At 45.2% G+C, this 24,072-nt stretch overlaps 1 protein-coding gene across 1 annotated transcript in view; it reads left to right on the top strand.

The window, feature by feature from the left end:
• The first annotated feature begins 302 nt into the window (after positions 1–302).
• The window catches only part of LOC124619773 (pancreatic triacylglycerol lipase-like), a 249,632-nt gene continuing 225,862 nt past the window's right edge, over positions 303–24,072 (top strand). The window contains exon 1 of the mRNA XM_047146357.1: positions 303–370. Coding sequence (XP_047002313.1) covers positions 325–370 — 46 coding nt within the window. The 5' untranslated portion in view covers positions 303–324. The remainder of the gene's footprint in view (positions 371–24,072) is intronic.

Genomic DNA, 24,072 nt, shown 5'->3' with positions numbered 1-24,072 from the left:
CTGTTACTTCCGGCGGTGTCAGCTTTCGCTATTAGGACCGATGTCCACTGTACATCGTGAGTAGTACATTTCTTTCAGACTTGCTCGAGGTGCTTGCTTATGGCGAGGATCTCACTGAGAGCTCGTGGTGAGTTCTAGAATTTCGATGAGTTCTAGAATTTCACCACAATAATGTTACGGCGTGCCTGCGGATAAAGGGGTGCGCGACCGCAGCGCCACGGACCGTGCCCCCACCACAGACGCCAGTGGGGACGGGGTACCTTAGCGTATCGTAGCTGGCGGCGTGAAGCCAGTGCGCCACGGGACTGGCGCCAGTCGCTACACATGCCGGCCGTCCGCCGATTGCTCGCCGCGCTGCTGGCGCTCGCAGGTAAACTGTTTGACTGATTGGTTTTTATTCGCCACCTCAGTTACTGAATGTGTGTATGCATGTATGTGTGGTTGCGAAGGCCGTATCAAGACAAAACAAAAGAGCTACGTTGTGAGGGAACATTTGAGTGATGGAGGGGCGAGGGGTGATTCCTGTTTGCACGAATATTCTGTCTTGTTTAGCGCTACTTCTAATTAATTCTATTTTCTGTTATGGAAGCCGTGTTATATCCATGTTTATTATCTTAATGGCAATGTAAGTTATCAGTACATGTAGATTGCCGGCCTGTGTGGCCGAGCGGTACTAGGCGCTTCAGTCTGGAACCGCGCGACCGCTACGGTCGCAGGTTCGACTCCCGCCTCGGGCATGGATGTGTGTGATGTCCTTAAGTTGGTTATGTTTAAGTAGTTCTAAGTTCTAGGGGACTGGTGACCTCAGATGTTAAGTCCCATAGTGCTCAGAGCCATTTGATTTAGTACATGTAGATTACTCAATAAATTACTGTTATGGGAAAAAAGCGGTAAAGCGTGTGCCTGGAAACCGAGAGGTCGCGGGTTGGAATCTTGGCCGGACCACGGATTTTTCAGTCTTCGTTTTAATATAGCGTTCACTTGTTAATGATGTGAGGGACTGCCAGAAACGACACGTGACACGTGGTTCGGACTCCCCATTAGACTGTAGTTCCCCTTCGCCCGTTTGGAGAACTGGGGTATGTTGGGGACACGCAAGTCGACGAAGAGGCGTCCAACAGAAGACTCGCATTAGGCCACTGAGCCACAAAATTGTTATTATCACCTCTTTAAAATGACACAAGTATTTTGAACTTATCGTAACTCTGAGTAATCTTAATTTATTGTCTAAAAATTTCTGACACACGTTTGTCGCAACTTGTTGGCTGAAAAAACCCGCTTTTCAAACTTTTAATTAATTCCACAGATTATATGTCAAATGTTACATCCTGTGCAAAGAAACGTCATGGTTTTTAGAACCAAAATTAGGGTACAAATCACCATTGTTGGCTCTCTCAATCCGATTCTCTGTACAACCATGAAGAGATTTCTTCCATAACTCAGTGTCAGACAGAGCTCTGAAAAATAAGTTTGATGTCTATAACGTCCAGATGACGGTAGTCTCTGGTTGTATTTCGTGGTTTCTCTGATCCTTGGTATCTAACGTATTTGCACCAAATGTATCGCCGCACTGGGCATAATCCATGTAAAGAGCCAAGATATGTATTGTGTTCTAAATTTATAATCATATGATGCTCTTGTTATGTACAGCAAAGGAAAAATATTATAGGGTGACACAGAAAAACGGAAACTTTTCAAACACCCAGTTAAAATAGAAAAAAATTCAATAGAAAACTTTCACTGAGAGCAATTGAACCACCACAACTTGCATTTTAAGAGACAGTAATCCAAATTATTGGTGTTTGAGGATTACATCCTGTAGAACTTCTTGACCATATTCTGAGTCCGAATATAATAGATTTTCTAGAGATCGAAAAGCTTATGTTCAAGAACCAGCACGGTTTCTGAAAGCATCGCTCATGCGAATCCCATTTTGCTCTTTTCTCATAAGTATACTGCGATCTATAGATGAACAGCAACAGACAGATTACATACTCGTATTTCTAGATTTCTGGAAAGCATTTGACATGGTGTTCCACTGGAGACTGTTAACGAAGGTACGAGCATACGGATTAGGTTCCCAGATATGTAAGTGGCTCGAAGACTTCTTAAGTAATAGAATCCAGCACATTATCCTCGACGGCGAGAGTTCATCAGAGACAAGGTTATTGGCAGGAGTGCCGCAGGGAAATGTGATAGGATTGCTATTATTTTCTGTATACATAAATGATCTGGCGGACGGGATGAGCAGCAATCTACAGTTGTTTAGTCCAAATGGTTCAAATGGCGCTAAGAACTATGGGACTTTACACTTGAAGTCATCAGCCCCGTAGACTTAGAACTACGAGGCCTGTTCAGAAAGTAAGCTCCGATTGATTGCCAGATTGAAACCACAGTGAACATCAGAAATGTTTTGCTTGTAACAATTAGCTACACCTTTCAGCTACTTCTCTACGTAGTCGCCGTTCTGACTTAGACTTTTGTCATAGCGTTGTACCAACTTTTCAATAGCCTCATCATAGAAGGCAGCCGCCAGTGCTTTCCGCCAATTCTCCACGCTGGCCTACACCTCGTTGTCTGTGTCAAAATGTTGTCTTCAAAGACAGCGAGCGGTTCATGTGACCAGAGATGAAACTCAGGGGGAGACAATTGCGGACTGTATTGTGGGTAATCTCACATTTCCATTTGAAAACGATGCAGGAGCATCTTCATTGCCCCTGCAGAATGCGGCTGAGAATTGTCTTGAAGAAGAAACAGCACGACAGTTATGTAATGTTAGCTGCGTAGCTTCAGGCGAAATTTCTCACCAGGCCCTCGTACTTGGCGGCAGACACTATTTTCTAGACATCTTTACGCACTCACTGCGAGCTCAGGAAAGAGAAGAGCGACGTGATGCTAACTGGGGTTATACTAGAGACACTACCCAACACATCTTTGCAAAGCTTTATCGGATTTTCATAGTCGTTTCCATTTCGCGACCGATCGGAGCTTACTTTCTGAACGCCCCTCGTACTTAAACCTAACTAACGTAAGGACAACACACACATCCATGTCCGAAGCAGGATTCGAACCTGCGACCGTAGCAGGTGCGCGGTTCCGGACTGAAGCGCCTAGAACCTCTCGGCCACAGCTGCCGGAAGCTGTTTCGTGATGGCGATGTGGTATGAGGGAAGGAGTCGTCTGTAAACGACTGTAGGAGGATACTTAGACCGAATTTCTGGTTGGTAAGATGAATGGCACCATGACAGTTGGTGGAGTTTTTGCTAGGGCAGAATTTCCCAAACTGCGTGTTTCACGGAAAGTGAACAAGTGCTCTGCAAAAAATAATTAATACAATTTTTTCGACGTTTTGACAAAATTATTTTTTAAAATTTTATTGTGATTATTGTGTTATTATTTATGATTTACAATTGAAGTAATCACTGAATAACACAGGTTTTCCTCATTTTTAAAAATTTTAGTAACCTTCAAACTAAGACAAGGTATTCCATGAAAGTGTATCAAAATTCTCAAAGAGGTCCGCCTGAGGAAAAGTTCGGGAATCACTGTCCTAGGGGTTCACTGGAAGATGGACTGCAAAGTTCGAACTAACATAATAAGGCTAAAAATGAACAGTAACATAACTGCTATACGGAAACACGCTTACCTTAGGATGAATGTTTGTATGAAAAATCCGTTCTCCGCTCCTTAAGAGCAGAGACTCTGTCAATGAAGCATTCACTGGAGCCTACGATGCTGTGTACGAAATCTCTCCCGATAGAGAGCACTGCATCTGTCGTTAGCCGTGGTACCTCGTAGAAAAATTATATTCTCTACAGAGCAGAGAAAGATCGCTTTGCATCATACGCTGTCACCGTTGCCGGTTTGATAAAGATCGGTTTTTGGACTTTCATTTTATCCCTAAAAGGCTTCTGCAAATTATTTTGGAACGCAAATTGCAGAAGCAGAACAGCACCTGTGAGAGTTACAAACTCGCTCCTCGTGTAGAGTATCTGAAGTTTTGTTCTCAGTCACGCGGAGTGGCGGCGTGGTTTGAGGCGCCATGTCACGGATTGCGCTGCCCCTCCCATCGGGGGTTCGAATCTTCCCTCGGGCATGGGTGTGTGTGTGTTGTTCTTAGCTTAAAGTAGTGTATAAGTCTAGGGACCGATGACCTCAGCAGTTTGGTCGCATAGGAATTCACACACATTTGAACGTTTTTCTGTTCTCAGCTTATTTACATCAGCGAAGGGATATGTAAGACCTCTGCGACAAACTTTGTGGAAATTGACTTATAAACGAAGTAAATTTTTCAGAAATAAATAAGCTTGCACGACGAGATACCCTGTGAAGTCAAAGTGTTCAACAACCAGAGCCATTATTGTATCACACACTACTTTTTCTAACAACAGGTTTTGGAATTCGTTTCCATGTCTATCTTCGCAGAACCCAGCAGTTTTCGGCATATATAAATCATGTCAGTAATGCTGTCTCGTATACGCTGTACGGCATTTTTGAAATGTTCTCCCCTCTGTTGTTCGGTCAATGGCCAACCGCGCATTTTTGGTATTAGCTGTACAATATCTCAACGTGTGGCATAATATTAGAAAATGTAGACAACCAAAATTTACTTCGGGCGCAGCCTCTTTTTTGAGTAATTTTTGCAGTTTGTCGAGATTTAAGCTGAATGTACTCCAGCCATTCTAAAAGATGCTATCTATTTTCGTACACAACAAGCTCAGTTCTCAGTTAAAAATTCCATTTTGTTTTGCGAATTACGGGGACTTTACTGTTCATTATGTCAATTAGCTCGCTGTTCGCTGTGAAGAACTGTGAAAAAAAGGAAGCAAGAACCTCACAAAGGTCAGCAAAAGCCAAAAAACTCTAAAGTCCATACTCAAGAATCGTTCTTTGGGCTGAAATCCGCTTACATGTACGAGCATAACAACGAATAAATAGATATGTCTAAGATGCTCTCTCAGAAGAGTCTGTACATCTGGACGACGACTCATGATGTATAGTACGTTTCTTTAAGCCATTGTGGTAACGTTTTTGTATCATGTTCATGACGACTGAGGAACGTTTAAAACCTTTCTACAAATTTTCCCTTGGACGAAACGTACCTGTAAACATGGCAAACTGCGAAATTGTTGAAATATCGTTTATGTTATCGACGATAACTGATACAAAATCAGTGGCAGCAATTTATTTTCTTGCTCGGTAATGATAAACCTGCAGTGTACACGAAATGCATGCTCAAAAGTACGATAAAATTTCATACAGTCCACAGTTTTAGAGTAAACGTAACAATATTTGTAGATCTGATCATTATGTCTTTCAGTTGACTGCCTATAACCAACATCCAGTTTTGGTCTAATATCCTGTTTCCCTAAAAGATTGTGCTCTAGCTGTGCAGTTACATGTGATGTGGACCGCTCATGTTTCTTTTATTTTCCGTGTTTAATGTACGAGATCGTCAACGTCTCTTAGCCTCCAAGTCTTTTCGCACCCAGCATGTTCTCTCTGTCTGTCTGTCTCTTTTTCAAACAAAAAACACGGAAACAATACAATTTGTTTCTGATATTACAGTCACATACTCAATCTACTCTCCTGTAAATGTGTTGGCTGAAATTTATTTCAGCTTCTTTACTTGTCATTTTAGTTATCTTGAATAACTTGATTTCCGGCGTCAGGCTCCCTAAGTCCTTAATATGGAGGATATCTTGAAGCGACCGGGAAAAAAAATTATTTTTCCTAAACCTCAGCGTTGAATTATCACACATTTTGACTTCTTCCTGTATGCTCTCACATCTTCAAATTCACAACTGCATATCGAATCTTCCTGCGTGACAAATAGTAAAAGCTAGTCACAGTATTGGTAACTTAAAAGCAACAAATAAGAAATTGGCTCTGAGCACTATGGGACTTAACATCCGAGGTCATCAGTCCCCTAGAACTTAGAACTAATTAAACCTAACTAACCTAAGGACATCACACACATCCATGCCCGAGGCAGGATTCGAACCTGCGACCGTTGCGGTCACGCGGTTCCAGACTGAAGCGCCTAGAACCGCACGGCCACACTGGCCGGCCAACAAATAAGAGAAAACTTCCGCCTATCGTTGCTGACCAGGCTCTTGTTGTTATTGCAGTCCCATAAATATAACAGCTCGCAGATATCAATGACACAACAGATATTATAAGTTAGAGAATATTGTTGATATGACTATGTTGGTTCATAAGTTCATAGCGTTTTCGTTTTGCTTGTGGGTATTCCGGTTGCAATGGGTTTATTTATCGTTTGTCAGTTTTTATTTGTGGTTCACTGTTGCTATTTGAGTTTACATACCGCCCTTTTGTCATTTGGAGTTAGTAAGTGGAGCTGTGGACGCTAGAAACTGGAGCGCCAAGTGGAGAAATCGGAACATTTCCGACACATTCTTCTGTTTGAGTTCAGCAGTGGGGTGACAGCAGCGCCGTGTATGGGGATAATGCCATTGGACAGAGTACGGAAAGAAAATGGTTTTCTCGTTTTAAGGAGGATCGTTTTGACATTAGTGACTCTATACGTTCAGGAAGACATTTGGGGTTTCACGAAAATCGTTTGAACACATTAATTCACAATGATCCACGTAACTGTACTCGAGAACTGGAAGATGTGATGAACTGTGGTTATTCCAGCATCGTGCGACATTTTCATGCAGTGAGGAAGGTCCAAAGACCGGGTATGTGGGTATCGCATACTCTATGCCAAAACCACTCGAGCGTATGGATATCACATGCTCTAAGCAAGTGGCCGTATGTGCTTCTCTGCTTGCTCATCAACTGGGTCGTGAACAACATCGACCATTCCTATCTAGCTATCCATTATCGGTACTGGTGGTGAGAAATGGTGTCTTTAGGCTAACATAAGGAAAGAAAGAGGAATGGTTGAGCTCAAAGAAAGCAGCAACTATCCGTACGAAGACTGATTGCATCCATAAAAGATAATGTTATGCATCACATCTACATCCACGTCTACACCTACGTGATTACTCTGCTATTCACAATAAAGTGCCTGGCAGAGGGTTCAATGAACCACCTTGAAGCCGGCCGCGGTGGCCGAGCGGTTCTATGCGCTTCCGTCCGGAAGCGCGTGACTGCTACGGTCGCAGGTTCGAATCCTTCCTCGGGCATGGATGTGTGTGATGTCCTTAGGTTAGTTAGGTTTAAGTAGTTCTGTTCTAGGGGACTGATGACCTTCGATGTTAAGTCTCATAGCGCTCAGAGCCATTTAAACCATTTTGAACCACCTTCTAGCCGTATCTCTACCGTTCCACTCTCGAACGGCGCTCGGGAGAAACGAGCACTTAAATTTTTCTGTGCGAGCCCGGATTTCTCTTATTTTATTGTGATGATCATTTCTTCCTATGTAGGTGGGTGCCAACAGAATGTTCCAGCAATCGTCGGAGAAAACTGGTGATTGAAATTTCATGAGAAGATCCCGTCGCAACGAAAAACGCCTTTGTTTTTATGATTGTCACTCCAATTCACGAATCATGTCTGTGGCACTATCTCCCCTACTTCGCGATAATACAAAACGAGTTGCCCTTCTTTGTACATTTTCGATGTCATCCGTCAGTCCCATCTGATGCGGATCCCACACCGCACAGCAATACTCCAGAATAGTGCTGACAAGCGTGGTGTAAGCAGTCTCTTTAGTAGACCTGTCGCACCTTCTAAGTGTTCTGCCAATGAATCGGAGTCTGGTTGGCTCTACTCACAACATTATCTGTGTGATCGTTCCAATTTAGGATATTTGTAATAGTAACCTCTAAGTATTTAGTTGAATTTACAGCCTTGAAATTGTTGTGACTTATCGCGTAATCTAAATTAGCGAATTTCTTTTAGTACTGATGTGAATAGCATCACACTTTTCTTTACTCAGGGTCAATTGCCACTTTTCGTACCAGACAGATATCTTATCTAAATCATTTGGCAATTCGTTTTGGTCATCTAATGACTTTACAAAATTGTAAATCACAGCATCATCTGCAAACAATCTAAGACGGCTGCTTAGATTGTCTCCTATGTCGTTAACATAGATCAGGAACAATAGAGGGCCTATAACACTTCCTTGGGGAAAGCCGGATATTATTTCTGTTTTACGTGATGACTCTCCGTCTATTACTGCGAACTGTGACCTTAGGAAACCACGAATCCAGTCGCACAACTGAGGCGATATTCCATAGGCATGCAGTTTGGTTAGAAGACACTTGTGGGGAACGGTGTCATAAGCGTTCTGGAAATCTAAAAATATGGAATCAATCTGACATTCCGTGTCGATAGCACTCATTACTTCTTGAGTATAAAGAGCTAGTCGTGTTTCGCAAGAACCATATTTTCTGAATCCGTGCTGACTACGTGTCAATAAATCGTTTTCTTCGAGGTACTTCATAATGTTTGAAGTTCGCCCCCGGTAGCTGAGAGGTCAGCGCGACAGAATGTCAATCCTAAGGGCCGGGGTTCGATTCCCGGCTGGGTCGGACATTTTCTCCGCTCAGGGACTGGGTGTTGTGCTGTCCTACTCATCATCGTTTCATCCCCATCAACGCGCAAGTCGCCGAAGTGACGTCAAATCGAAAGACTTGCACCCGGCGAACGGTCTACCCGACGGGAAGCCCTACTCACACGACATTTACAGTTTTATAATGCTCGAATACAGTATAAGTTCCAAAACCCTACTACAAATCGACATTACTGATATGGGAATGTAATTCAACGGATTACTCCTACTTCCCTTTTTGGGTATTGGTGTGACTTGAGCAATTTTCCAGTCTTCAGGTACGGATCTTTCTGTTATTTAATTGTTAAATATGAAGCTATTGTATCAGGTGGTACAGCGACGGTGTGGTGTGCTACAAATTGCTTCCCCGAGGTCTAATGATCACTGCTGACATTTGTTGTCAACAACTGACACGTCTAGAAGACAGTCCAAGAACAACGACCAGGAAGACTGCGTGACGTGATGCTACTCCACGCCAACGCCCACCCGCAATCTGGTGGACTGACAAAAAAAAAACACTATACAGGAGCTAGGTTGGGAGGTCATTCCCCACCCACTTAATTGACTCGATCTTGCGCCTTCAGATTTTTCCCTTTTTCGCTCTCTATCGAAAACTTTCAAGGAACTCCCTTTCCGCATGAAAATGCGCTCCGAACATAACTCGACGAGTTCTTCGCCTCAAAACCATTTGATATCTACAGTCACGAAATCGAAAACTTACCCCAGCTTTGGCAGACTGCTGTAAATAATGAAGAGAATACACTACTGGCCATTAAAATTGCTACACCATGAGGATGACGTGCTACAGACGCGAAATTTAACCAACAGGAAGAAGATGCTGTGAAATGCAAATGATTAGCTTTTCAGAGCATTCACACAAGGTTGGCGCCGGTAGCGACACCTACAACGTGCTGACATGAGAAAAGTTTCCAAACGATTTCTCATACACAAACAACAGTTGACCGGCGTTGTCTGGTGAAGCGTTCTTGTGATGCCTCGTGTAAGGAGGAGAAATGCGTGCCATCACATTTAAGACTTTGATAAAGGTCGGATTGTAGTCTCTGTTAGCAGAATATGGAATCGGTGGGTTCAGGAGGGTAATACGGAACGCCGTGCTGGATCCCAACGGCCTCGTATCGTTAGCAGTCCAGATGACAGGCACCTTATCCGCATGGCTGTAACGGATCGTGCAGCCACGTCTCGATAACTGAGTTAACAGATCGGGACGTTTGCAAGACAACAACCATCTGCACGAACAGTTCGACGGCGTTTGCAGCAGCATGGGCTGTTAGCTCGGAGACCATGGCTGCGGTTACCTTTCACGCTGCATCACAGACAGGAGCGCCTGCGATGGTGTACTCGGTGACGAACCTGGGTGCACGAACGGCAAAACGTCATTTTTTCGCATGAATCCATGTTATATTTACAGCATCACGATGGTCGCATCCGTGTTTGGCGACATCGCAGTGAACGCACATTGGAAGCGTGTATTCGTCATCGCCATACTCGCGTTATCACCCGGCGTGATGGTATGGGGTGCCATTGGTTACACGTCTCGGTCACCTCTTGTTCGCATTGACGGCACTTTGAAGAGTGGACGTTATATTTCAGATGCGTTACGACCCGTGTCTCTATCCTTCATTCGATCCCTGCGAAACCCTACATTTCAGCAGGATAATGCAGCCGGCCTTTCTGGATACATAAAATGTTCGACTGCTGCCCTGGCCAGCACATTCTCCAGATCTCTCACCAACTGAAAACGTCTGGTCAATGGTGGCCGAGCAACTGGCTCGTCACAATACGCCAGTCACTAATCTTGATGAACTGTGCTATAGTATTGAAGCTGCATGGGCAGCTGTAGCTGTACACGCCATCCAAGCTCTGTTTGACTCAATGCCCAGGCGTATGAAGGCCGTTATTACGACCAGAGGTGGTTGTTCTGGGTACCGATTTCTCAGGATCTATGCACCCAAATTGCGTGAAAATGTAATCACATATCAGTTCTAGTACAATATATTTGTCCAGTGAACACCCGTTTATCATCTGCATTTCTTCTTGGTGTAGCAATTTTAATAGCCAGTAGTGTATATTATCGATGAATCAAGTCTCTGTTATTTGTATCTGTCATGTTTATTAAACTTATGGGAAAACGCCACGAACTTACGCATCAGCCCAGTAGTTTCAAAATCTGCCATTTATGTGTCATGTTGTCGGAACGGCTGAGGAGGAGGAACCGTGCTTTGGTGAGGCTGTACAGCAGGAGGGAAAGCGGAGACTGCGTCGAATGCACGCCGGACCGTTGCTCCAATGCTGAGGATAGCAGACACCCCCTACCCCCGTTCCTTTCTCCGCCCACGGCGGACGAACTCTGGGGCTGGAATGCGGGGTTCGAGGGTGCAGAGCTGGATGTTACGCCCAGGTGTAATCGGGCGCGTTAGAGCCGACCGCCGTTTTGAAACATGACTGTAGACGTCGGCGGAGAGTTTCATACGTACACGGACGGAAAAAGTCAGCACCAAGAAGGAGTTGTGGGAGATAAATGGAAGTTGATAGGCGTGTTTTTTGGATGAAAGATGTGTATTCACATATCATGGCAGTCGCATAAGAGTGCCACTGGTAGCGGTCCTATGAGGATGCAAACCAGGTTTGTTTTAAAAGCGCGCTTAACGATAGCTAGCGTTACTTACCTTTTGAGATCGGAAGTTCTGAGATGATTTTAGTCCTGAAAGCCTTCAAGACGACGGAGGCGCCATTATCATCAGCTCATTGAGCTCGAATGAGGTCTTGCAACAGGTCTAGGAGAAGCTGGATATTCGTTCTGCGATACTGCAAAAAGACTTGCAGGAATGTAGCCATTGTACAGGGAATAGGCAAAATAATGTGTACACCTGTATTTAATTGGGAATTACAATTAAATGGATACCCCTAGCTGCATACAGACGTTGATATAAGTCAACGGCGACAGTTGAAAATGTGTGCCCTTTTTCGCACTGTTGACCATGTTTCTCCTTTTTTGTGGTGTACTATCGTTCTTTTGCCACTCGAGATAACTATTTCTTCGGACACTGCTTTTAACGACGTAAATATTGCAACACGTAATGGACACTGCTTTTAACAACAGCTTTCCCTCCAGCCTCCAAGCAGTTCTCCCGGTGTATGACGTTCATTTGCAGCAGCGTTCTCATGATCTCTGCTGTGTGGCTGGGTTCCCTTCCGGTCACCACAGCCGTCAGTTACCCTAGAGGAGATACGTAGTAAGAGCCACCGGTCTGTGAATCGCGTTAACTTTGCCCTGTGTATAGTTGTGCCTGTAATTAAACTGTTTGTGTGTCGTATGTTATGAAGCGGCTGTTGGCACCGGCCTAGGATTTGCCTGTGCGATTGTCAGAAGCCGCTTACAAGCCACATTTTGGCTGGCCAGTGTACCAGACCAGCGGTTGGTTAATCTAGTTCTGAATTGCGATATGAGTACGTGTGATTCCAGCGGAATACGAACTACAGCAGTGTCCCGTAACGCCCCTAATGCCTTAATAGCGGGAAATGCGTGGCTTGATATTGGGCTTGTTAGCTGCAACTTTTATGCCTTTTATGCCCTCAGGTGCTTCAATGAACCCTCTGCCAGGCACTTAAATGTAGAAATAGATGTAGATTTAATTGTATTACTATACACTTAGAGTCGGTCCGGGATCTTCTTGTAACAAAGTATACCAGTCACTGTCCGGCATTGATGCCTGGCGTTGTTAACGCGGTTTATTATTTCACGGTTCTCTCGTTTCTGAAATCGCATGCTGCGTTGGCAGTGCGTGGCTTAAATGGCGGGCAAAGACTGGAGTGCTCTGTTATAAGAAGATCCCGGGCCAACTCAAATCGAAAGTATACCGCTCTGCATTCCGCCCAGTTGCCTTGTATGGTGCAGAATGTTGCCCCGCAACAAAAGAAACAGGATGAATTGCTATAATGGAATGCAAAATGTTTCGGTGAACACCTATCCTGAAAGTTCGTGATCATGCGACCAGTCACGGAATTCGCAGGCGGTTCGGAGGTACACCTGGCGTTGAGAGGATGAGGAAAAGCTTTCTACTGCGGTGTGGACACGTACTTCGAACACACAGCAAAAGGCAAGTTACCGTTGAAAGTCGAAGGTAAACGATCTTTTCGCAAAGCGAGGTAACGTTGGTTGGGTACTTAGATACCTTCCATGTACTCGTATAGTGACGTGACAGATGTCATGGGATACCAATATATACACATACAAATAGCGATAGTGTTGCGTAAACGAGGTACAAAAGACCAGTACATTGGCGTAGATGTCATCTGTACTCAGATCATTCATGTGAAAAGGTGTCCGATGTGATTATAGCCTCACGACGGCAATTAACACACTTCGAACGCTGAACAGTAGTTGAAGGTAGACAAATGGGACATTCCGTTTCGGAAATCGTTGGGGAATTCAATATCAGAGATCCACAGTGTCAAGAGCGTCCGGAGAATACCAAGTTTCGGGCATTACCTCTCACCAAGGGCAACGCAGTGCCCAACTGCCTTCACTTAACGACCGAGAGCAGCGGCACTAGCGTAGAGTTGTCAGTGCTAACAGACAAGTAACACTGCTTGAAATAACCACAGAAATCAATGTGGGACGTAAGAAGAACGTATAAGTTAGGAAAGTGCACCGAAATACTGCGTTAATGGGCTATAGTAGCAGACGACCGACGTAAGTGCCTTTGCTAACAGCACGACACCGCCTGCAGCGCCTCTCCTGGGCTCGTGATCATATCGGTTGGACCCTAGATGGCTGGAAAACCGTGGCCTAGTCAGATGAGTCTCGATTTCAGTTGGTAAGATCTGATTGTAGAGTTCGAGTGTGGCGCAGATCCCACGAAACAATGGACCAAGGTTGTTAACAGAACACTGTGCAAGCTGGTGTGGCTTCATAATGGTGTGGGCTGGGTTTACATGCAATGGACAGGGTCCTCTGATTCAAGTGTGCCGGCCGGAGTGGCCGTGCGGTTCCAGGCGCTACAGTTTGGAACCGAGCGACCGCTACGGTCGCAGGTTCGAATCCTGCCTCGGGCATGGATGTGCGTGATGTACTTAGGTTAGTTAGGTTTAATTAGTTCTAAGTTCTAGGCGACTGATGACCTCAGAAGTTAAGTCGCATAGTGCTCAGAGCCATTTGACTCAAGTGAACCGATCATTGACTGAAAATGGTTATGTTCGGCTACTTGGAGACCATCTGCAGCCATTCGTGGACTTCATGATCCCAAACAACGACGGAATTTTTATGGATGACAATGCGCCATGTCACCGGGCCACAATTGTTCGCGATTGGCTTGAAGAACATTATGGGGCGAATGATTTGGCCATCCAGATCGCCCGACATGAATTTCATCGAAGATATATGGGACATAATCGAGAGGTCAGTTCGTGAACAAAATCCTGCACCGGCAACATTTTCGCAGTTGTAGACGGCTATAGAGACAAGGTGATTCAGTATTTCTGCAGGGGACTTCCAATGATTTGTTGAGCCGATGCCCCGTAGAGTTTATGCACTGCGCCGGGAAAAAGGACGTCCGATATGATATTAGGAGGTATTCCATGACTTTTATCAACTCAGTGTATTTGTATGCTGCATTGTAATCGTAGTCACTAGAGCTGCTTTTTTATATCTTTCTTATTTCCTGCTACCGGTTTCGAGCGTGACTCATTTTTAAGCGCTATCTGAACATAATGAAGGCAATGAGATCGTAAATGCTATTTTTCAAATGGGATGTCCTTCTGTTTTATTATTTTCGTACATGGTCGTGACATTATTCATATAAATCTCAAGATAGCGTGCTCCACCCTGACGAAGGTCAAGACAGACTGCTGAGGAAGAAGATTAGCATACGTTTGTCCTTTCATGCGTTCGTAGCCTTACGGACCACACTGCTACGTACTTCGAGTCATAGTCCACTCTTGTGAGATCAAAGGCTGTCGCAACCGGAATCAATTTCCATGAAATTCTTCCTTCTTGTTTATTACGTCACGTTGTAAGATGCGATAACAAAATTTCCACCTCTGTTGCAAGCGGCCTTCATCAACGCAGTTTAATAACAGAATCGTTGGTTCATCATTTTTGTTATACCGGAGCCAAGGTAGTCCCTGAGGGCCGGCATCCCATGTAACACCACAGAGGACGAGGTTGTCTATGCCCAAGGCGTACCCAAAAGCACCATAGTAAACACCGGCTATTTACGTACAAGGTAATGGAAACAGGCATTCCGAGCACTACTTCCTACAGGGGGAGCTCGAGCCACGGCCTGCAGGAAGTATCACTACGCCAATACCTGATTGGCTGGAGACAGCTATTTAGGGGCTAGAACCAGGCCCGAAGTTGAATTCACGCCGGATGCCGACCTCGTGTACTGCGACCGTTGAAGATTACGTCTTCGTCTCGGAATTGGACTGTATGAGTATGTTACCGCGAACCTTTGTGGAAAAATAGAAGTGAACTTTTGTTTGCCTCAATTGGGAAACTTTTATCGTTATTGTTACTTTTCGTTTCTATGTTCAGTCATCAACATTGTGTACTTACATCAATAAAGTTGTGTTTGTGTAAAATTGCGAATTGTCAGTCACAACAATTTTATACAGGGTGTTTCAAAAATGACCGGTATATTTGAAACGGCAATAAAAACTAAACGAGCAGCGATAGAATTACACCGTTTGTTGCAATATGCTTGGGACAACAGTACATTTTCAGGCGGACAAACTTTCGAAATTACAGTAGTTACAATTTTCAACAACAGATGGCGCTGCAAGTGATGTGAAAGATATAGAAGACAACGCAGTCTGTGGGTGCGCCATTCTGTACGTCGTCTTTCTGCTGTAAGCGTGTGCTGTTTACAACGTGCAAGTGTGCTGTAGACAACATGGTTTATTCCTTAGAACAGAGGATTTTTCTGGTGTTGGAATTCCACCGCCTAGAACACAGTGTTGTTGCAACAAGACGAAGTTTTCAACGGAGGTTTAATGTAACCAAAGGACCGAAAAGCGATACAATAAACGATCTGTTTGAAAAATTTCAACGGACTGGGAGCGTGACGGATGAACGTGCTGGAAAGGTAGGGCGACCGCGTACGGCAACCACAGAGGGCAACGCGCAGCTAGTGCAGCAGGTGATCCAACAGCGGCCTCGGGTTTCCGTTCGCCGTGTTGCAACTGCGGTCCAAATGACACCAACGTCCACGTATCGTCTCATGCGCCAGAGTTTACACCTCTATCCATACAAAATTCAAACGCGGCAACCCCTCAGCGCCGCTACCATTGCTGCACGAGAGACATTCGCTAACGGTATAGTGCACAGGATTGATGACGGCGATATGCATGTGGGCAGCATTTGGTTTACTTACGAAGCTTATTTTTACCTGGACGGCTTCGTAAATAAACAGAACTGGCGCATATGGGGAACCGAAAAGCCCCATGTTGCAGTCCCATCGTCCCTGCATCCTCAAAAAGTACTGGTCTGGGCCGCCATTTCTTCCAAAGGAATCATTGGCCCATTTTTCAGATCCGAAACCATTACTGCATCACGCTATCTGGACATTCTTCGTGAATTTGTGGCGGTACAAACTGCCTTAGACGACACTGCGAACACCTCGTGGTTTATGCAAGATGGTGCCCGGCCACATCGCACGGCCGACGTCTTTAATTTCCTGAATGAATATTTCGATGATCGTGTGATTGCTTTGGGCTATCCGAAACATACAGGAGGCGGCGTGGATTGGCCTCCCTATTCGCCAGACATGAACCCCTGTGACTTCTTTCTGTGGGGACACTTGAAAGACCAGGTGTACCGCCAGAATCCAGAAACAATTGAACAGCTGCATGTGAAGCCATTCCGCCAGAGACGTTGTCAAAGGTTTCGGGTAATTTCATTCAGAGACCACGCCATATTATTGCTACGCATGGTGGATATGTGGAAAATATCGTACTATAGAGTTTCCCAGACCGCAGCGCCATCTGTTGTTGAAAATTGTAACTACTGTAATTTCGAAAGTTTGTCTGCCTGAAAATGTACTGTTGTCCCAAGCATATTGCAACAAACGGTGTATTTCTATCGCTGGTCGTTTAGTTTTTATTGCCGTTTCAAATATACCGGTCATTTTTGAAACACCCTGTACTATGACGTGGTCTCCAATACGGAAAAAAGTGATGAAACAACTGCATACGTGTTCACTAACAAACACGTCTGGTATAAGAATCAAACATGCAACTGAAATTCATTTGACTTTAATTCGCAGAACAAAGTCTTTGTCCCCAGATTCGTTCAGCGACAACATGAACTCGACGACTTTCACGCAACTTCTTTATTTTACAGAGACGCAACAAAATACAGGGGTACAGACAGACAGTCTTCCGAAAAGAAATTCGAAAAATGCTGATGAAGCAAAGGCTGTTGCATTCTTGGTTCAAAAGAGAAAGCGAAAATTAGGGTAGGCAAATGTTAATAGAATTCGTGCATCTGTAAAAAGATTGTTGCGCGAAGCAAACAACTGCCACAGTCATACCTTAGCAATAGATCTCGTCGAGAATCGGAGAAAATTCTGGTCCTATGCAAAATCGCTAAGTGTATCTAAGGCTTCTATCCTGTCGCTTGTTGGCCAGTCTGATGTGGCAACAGATGGCAAAAAAGACGAGATTTTAAATTTCACATTTAAGAAATTGTTCACGCAGGAAAATCTTGCGAACATACCATCGTTTACAGACTCTGGTATGGAGGACATTGTAATAAGCATCCCTGATGTAGAATGAAGACTGAAAGAGTTGAAAGAAAATAACTCCCCAGCTCCGGATGAAATCCCAATTCGGTTTTACAAAAAGTACCATACGGCAATGGCCCATTATTTAGCTTGCATTTATCGCGAATCATTTGCCCCGTGGAGGGTTCCCAGCGACTGAACAAAAGCGCAGGTGACTCTTGTACATAAGAAGGGTAAAAGAACGGATCCACAAAATTAAAGATCAATATCTTTAACACCGGTATGCTGCAGAATCCTTGAACATATTGTCAGTTGTTGTTGTCTTCTTCAGTCCGAAGACTGGTTCGATGCAGCTCTCCGTGTTAATCTATCCTGTGAAGACCTTATCTCTCAGTAACTACAGGGTTATTACAAATGATTGAAGCGATTTCACAGCTCTACAATAACTTTATTATTTGAGATATTTTCACAATGCTTTGCACACACATACAAAAACTCAAAAAGTTTTTTTAGGCATTCACAAATGTTCCATATGTGCCCCGTTAGTGATTCGGCAGACATCAAGCCGATAATCAAGTTCCTCCCACACTCGGCGCAGCATGTCCCCATTAATGAGTTCGAAAGCATCGTTGTGCGAGCTCGCAGTTCTGGCACGTTTCTTGGTAGAGGAGGTTTAAACACTGAATCTTTCACATAACCCCACAGAAAGAAATCGCATGGGGTTAAGTCGGGAGAGCGTGGAGGCCATGACATGAATTGCTGATCATGATCTCCACCACGACCGATCCATCGGTTTTCCAATCTCCTGTTTAAGAAATGCCGAACATCATGATGGAAGCGCGGTGGAGCACCATCCTGTTGAAAGATGAAGTCGGCGCTGTCGGTCTCCAGTTGTGGCATGAGCCAGTTTTCCAGCATGTCCAGATACACGTGTCCTGTAACGTTTTTTTCGCAGAGGAAAAAGGGGCCGTAAACTTTAAACCGTGAGATTGCACAAAACACGTTAACTTTTGGTGAATTGCGAATTTGCTGCACGAATGCGTGAGGATTCTCTACCGCCCAGATTCGCACATTGTGTCTGTTCACTTCACCATTAAGAAAAAATGTTGGTTCATCACTGAAAACAAGTTTCGCACTGAACGCATCCTCTTCCATGAGCTGTTGCAACGGCGCCGAAAATTCAAAGCGTTTGACTTTGTCATCGGGTGTCAGGGCTTGTAGCAATTGTAAACGGTAAGGCTTCTGGTTTAGCCTTTTCCGCAAGATTTTCCAAACCGTCGGCTGTGGTACGTTTAGCTCCCTGCTTGCTTTATTCGTCGACTTCCGCGGGCTACGCGTGAAACTTGCCCGCACGCGTTCAACCGTTTCTTCGCTCACTGCAGGCCGACCCGTTGATTTCCCCTTACAGAGGCATCCAGAAGCTCCAAACTGCGCATACCATCGCCGAATGGAGTTAGCAGTTGGTGGATCTTTGTTGAACTTCGTCCTGAAGTGTCGTTGCACTGTTATGACTGACTGATGTGAGTGCATTTCAAGCACGACATACGCTTTCTCGGCTCCTGTCGCCAATTTGTCTCACTGCGCTCTCGAGCGCTCTGGCGGCAGAAACCTGAAGTGCGGCTTCAGCCGAACAAAACTTTATGAGTTTTTCTACGTATCTGTAGTGTGTCGTGACCATATGTCAATGAATGGAGCTACAGTGAATTTATGAAATCGCTTCAATCATTTGTAATAGCCCTGTACTTTAACTTAAGTCCTTCTTAAGCTGCTTACAGTATTCATCTATTAATCATCCTAACGTTTTTCACCTCCCACATTACCTTCCAGTACTAAATTTGTGATCCTTTGATGTCGCAGAATGTGTACTACTGACCAAATCTTTCTTCTACTCAGATTCTGCTACAAACTTCTTTTCTCCTCAGTTATATTCAGTATCTCCCCAATAGTTATGTGATCTAACCATATAATCTTTGGAATATTTCCTTGAGAGGGGAAAGTTTCTGTCCAAAAATCAGCACGGTTTTAGAAAGCATCGCTTGTGCGAAAATTAGCTTGCACTTTTCTCACATTGTATCCTGCGAACCATGCATGAAGGGCAACAGATGGATTCCATATTCCTAGATTTCCGTAAGGCATTTGAAACGGAGCCACACTCGCGACTGTTAACGAAGGTACGAGCATACGGAATAGGTTCCCAGGTATGTGACTGGTTTTAAGACTTCTTAAGTACGAGCGGTATTTCAAACTAAGGTCCGTCTGGTCGTAAAAAAATAAGACTAGGTGAAAAGTTTTTCATAGACAATAATATTTTACCATATATCTTCTTTTCCACATAATCGCCGTTTATAGCTACACACTGTCTGTTACGCTGCACCAGATCAACGAAAAGTTTGAATCTTATCGACGGTTTTGGCAACGGCGTGAGAGCGTGCGTTGTCGCGGATGAAGATTATGGCAGACGGCAGTTTCCCGTTGAGTGATTATAGGAGGATACAAGATGAATTGACAAAATTTCTACTTGATGTGGTGAATAGCAGATAGCTTTAAATGTAGAGAAATGTAAGTTAATGCAAATGCATAGGAACAAAAAAAAACCTATATGTTCTAGTACCGTGTACTGCTTGACATAACCATGACGATTAAATACCTGTAAGTAACGTTCCGAAGCGTATGAAATGGAACGAGCATTGTACGTTTTGGTAGGCAGGCCGAATGGTCGACTTCGGTTTAGTGGGAGAAAATAGGAAAGTGTAATTCATCTATAAAGGAGACGTATTTTTGAGTACTGTTACAGTGTTTGGGATACTCACCAGATCGGATTAAAGGAAGACATTGTAGCATTTCAGAGGTGGCTGCTGGATTTGTTACCGGCAGATTCGAACAACCCACAAGTACACTACTGGCATTAAAATTGCTACACCACGAAGATGACGTGCTACAGACGCGAAATTTAACCGACAGGAAGAAGGTGTTGTGAAATGCAAATGATTAGCTTTTCAGAGCATTCACACAAGGTTGGCGCCGGTGGCGACACCTACAACGTGCTGACATGAGGACAGTTTTCAACCGATTTCTAATACACAAACAGCAGTTGGCCGGCGTTGCCTGGTGAAACGTTGTTGTGATGCCTCGTGTAAGGAGGAGAAATGCGTACCATCACGTTTCCGACTTTGATAAAGGTCGGATTGTAGCCTATTGCGATTGCGGTTTATCGTATCGCGACATTGCTGCTCGCGTTGGTCGAGATCCAACGACTGTTAGCAGAATATGGAATCGATGGGTTCAGGAGGGTAATATGGAACGCCGTGCTGGTTCCCAACGGCCTCGTATCACTAGCAGTCGAGATGACAGGCATCTTATCCGCATGGCTGTAACGGATCGTGCAGCCACGTCTCGATCCCTGAGTCAACAGATGGGGACGTTTGCAAGACAACAACCATCTGTACGAACAGTTCGACGACGTTTGCAGCAGCATGGACTATCAGCTAGGAGACCATGGCTGCGGTTAGCCTTAACGCTGCATCACAGACAGGAGCGCCTGCGATGGTGTACTCACGGACGAACCTGGGTGCACGAATTGCAAAACGTCATTTTTTCGGATGAATCCAAGTTCTGTTTACAGCATCATGATGGTCACATCTGTGTTTGGCGACTTCGCGGTGAACGCACATTGGAAGCGTGTATTCGTCATCGCCATACCGGCGTATCACCCAGCGTGATGGTATGGGGTGCCATTGGTTACACGTCTCGGTCACCTCTTGTTCGCTTTGAAGGCACTTTGAACAGTGGACGTTACATGTCAGATGTGTTACGACCCGTGGCGCTACCCTTCATTCGATCCCTGCAAAACCCTACATTTCAGCAGGATAATGCATGACCGCATGTTGCAGGTCCTGTACGGGCCTTTCTGGATGCAGAAAATGTTCGACTGCTGCCCTGGCCAGCACATTCTCCAGATCTCTCACCAAATGAAAATGTCTGGTCAATGGTGGCCTAGTAACTGGCTCGTCACAATAAGCCAGTCACTAATCTTGATGAACTGTGGTATCGTGTTGAAGCTGCATGGGCAGCTGTACCTGTACACACCATCCAAGCACTGTTTGACTCAAGGCCCAGGCGTATCAAGGCCGTTATTACGGCCAGAGGTGGTTGTTCAGGGTACTGATTTCTCAGGATCTATGCACCCAAATTGTGTGAAACTGTAATCACACGTCAGTTCTCGTATAATATATTTTTCCAATGAAGACCCGTTTATCATCTGCATTTCTTCTTGGTGTAGCAAGTTTAATGGCCAGTAGTGTAGTTTTGTGACGGATAACGTCCACTAACTAATTCTACAAAGTTTGTAACGAGAACACTAGTCATCTTACTTTTGAAACTTTTTCAGAATAGTCTTTTGAAGCAACTGATATATGTCAATCGAAGAAAAATACCTCACTTCTGGCAGCTAAGTCCACTTAGAAGACGATGTTTTAATTGCTTTTAATGTAATTTAAACGTCGGTAGAGACATATAGATAACTTTCATAATACTTTGCCAGGACGAAATCCAATCATCTTTTTTAATCCTCCATAAAACTGAGTCTTTGATATATAGGATCATTCACGAAGGTATACAGATATTTTAATATGTTAGTCTAAAAGTAAAAAAAGTCTAATCCCATGTCAGTTCTAGTATAAAATATTTGTTCGATGAATACCCGTTTATCATCTGCATTTCTTCTTGGTGTAGCAGTTTTAATTGCCAGTAGTGTATTACGGATATGCTTCGGGAAATCAAACAGGAATCCCTGGAGGGAAGGGACGCTTTTTTCGAGGAGCACTATTGAGAAAATTTATAGATCCGGCATTTGAGGCTGACTGCAGAACGATTCTACTGCCATCAACGTACATTTCGCATAAGGACCATAAAAATAAGAGTGGAGAGATTTGGGTTCTTGCGGAAGCATATCGACATTCGTTTCTCCCTCGTTCTATTTGCAAGAGGAACAGAAAAGGAAATGACTACTAGTGCTACAGGGTATCCCTGCGACGCACCATACGTGGGTTGCGGAGTAGGGTACACTCATGTTCAGAGAAAACAGAACACCTCGAACAACTAGAGGTAGGACTTTCGCATTCACAGGACTTGACCTTTAGCATGTTCTGCAAAAATGATTAGCATTACAGTCACCTCAGTTCAGCATGTGTCATGTTGCCTAATAGGCAGAGGATCCGCCTTAGGCCCTGATAACTTGTTCCATGCGTGATGGCATCGAAGTGTATAAGGCGCGATTGGCGTGCTACGGTATAGCCATCCGTGCTGCATTCACCTGGTTCCAAAGCTCATCTGTGGTGACTGGCATTGAGTCACAGCGCTGCATCCGTCGTTTCGTCATATCCCACACATTTTCGATTGGACAAGTCTGCTGATCTGACGGATCAGGCCTAAAGGCTGACATCCTGTGACACCAGGAAGGCACGTGTTCATGCAGCGACATGTGGTCGTGCATTGTCTTGTTGAAAAATGGCATCTACACTCCTGAAAATGGAAAAAAGAACAGATTGACACCGGTGTGTCAGACCCACCATACTTGCTCCGGACACTGCGAGAGGGCTGTACAAGCAATGATCACACGCACGGCACAGCGGACACACCAGGAACCGCGGTGTTGGCCGTCGAATGGCGCTAGCTGCGCAGCATTTGTGCACCGCCGCCGTCAGTGTCAGCCAGTTTGCCGTGGCATACGGAGCTCCATCGCAGTCATTAACACTGGTAGCATGCCGCGACAGCGTGGACGTGAACCGTATGTGCAGTTGACGGACTTTGAGCGAGGGCGTATAGTGGGCACGCGGGAGGCCGGGTGGACGTACCGCCGAATTGCTCAACACGTGGGGCGTGAGGTCTCCACAGTACATCGATGTTGTCGCCAGTGGTCGGGGGAAGGTGCACGTGCCCGTCGACCTGGGACCGGACCGCAGCGACGCACGGATGCACGCCAAGACCGTAGGATCCTACGCAGTGCCGTAGGGGACCGCACCGCTACTTCCCAGCAAATTAGGGACACTGTTGCTCCTGGGGTATCGGCGAGGACCATTCGCAACCGTCTCCATGAAGCTGGGCTACGGTCCCGCACACCGTTAGGCCGTCTTCCGCTCAAGCCCCAACATCGTGCAGCCCGCCTCCAGTGGTGTCGCGACAGGCGTGAATGGAGGGACGAATGGAGACGTGTCGTCTTCAGCGATGAGAGTCGCTTCTGCCTTGGTGCCAATGATGGTCGTATGCGTGTTTGGCACCGTGCAGGTGAGCGCCACAATCAAGACTGCATACGACCGAGGCACGCAGGACCAACACCCGGCATCATGGTGTGGGGAGCGATCTCCTACACTGGCCGTACACTACTGGTGATCGTCGAGGGGACACTGAATAGTGCACGGTACATCCAAACCGTCATCGAACCCATCGTTCTACCATTCCTAGACCGGCAAGGGAACTTGCTGTTCCAACAGGACAATGCACGTCCGCATGTATCCCGTGCCACCCAACGTGCTCTAGAAGGTGTAAGTCAACTACCCTGGCCAGCAAGATCTCCGGATCTGTCCCCCATTGAGCATGTTTGGGACTGGATGAAGCGTCGTCTCACGCGGTCTGCACGTCCAGCACGAACGCTGGTCCAACTGAGGCGCCAGGTGGAAATGGCATGGCAAGCCGTTCCACAGGACTACATCCAGCATCTCTACGATCGTCTCCATGGGAGAATAGCAGCCTGCATTGCTGCGAAAGGTGGATATACACTGTACTAGTGCCGACATTGTGCATGCTCTG

This window comes from Schistocerca americana, chromosome 6, assembly GCF_021461395.2.
Source record: "Schistocerca americana isolate TAMUIC-IGC-003095 chromosome 6, iqSchAmer2.1, whole genome shotgun sequence".
Lineage (NCBI taxonomy): Eukaryota > Metazoa > Arthropoda > Insecta > Orthoptera > Acrididae > Schistocerca > Schistocerca americana.
The sequence above is the reverse complement of the archived record's forward strand: the minus strand, read 5'-3'. Positions and strand labels throughout refer to the sequence as shown.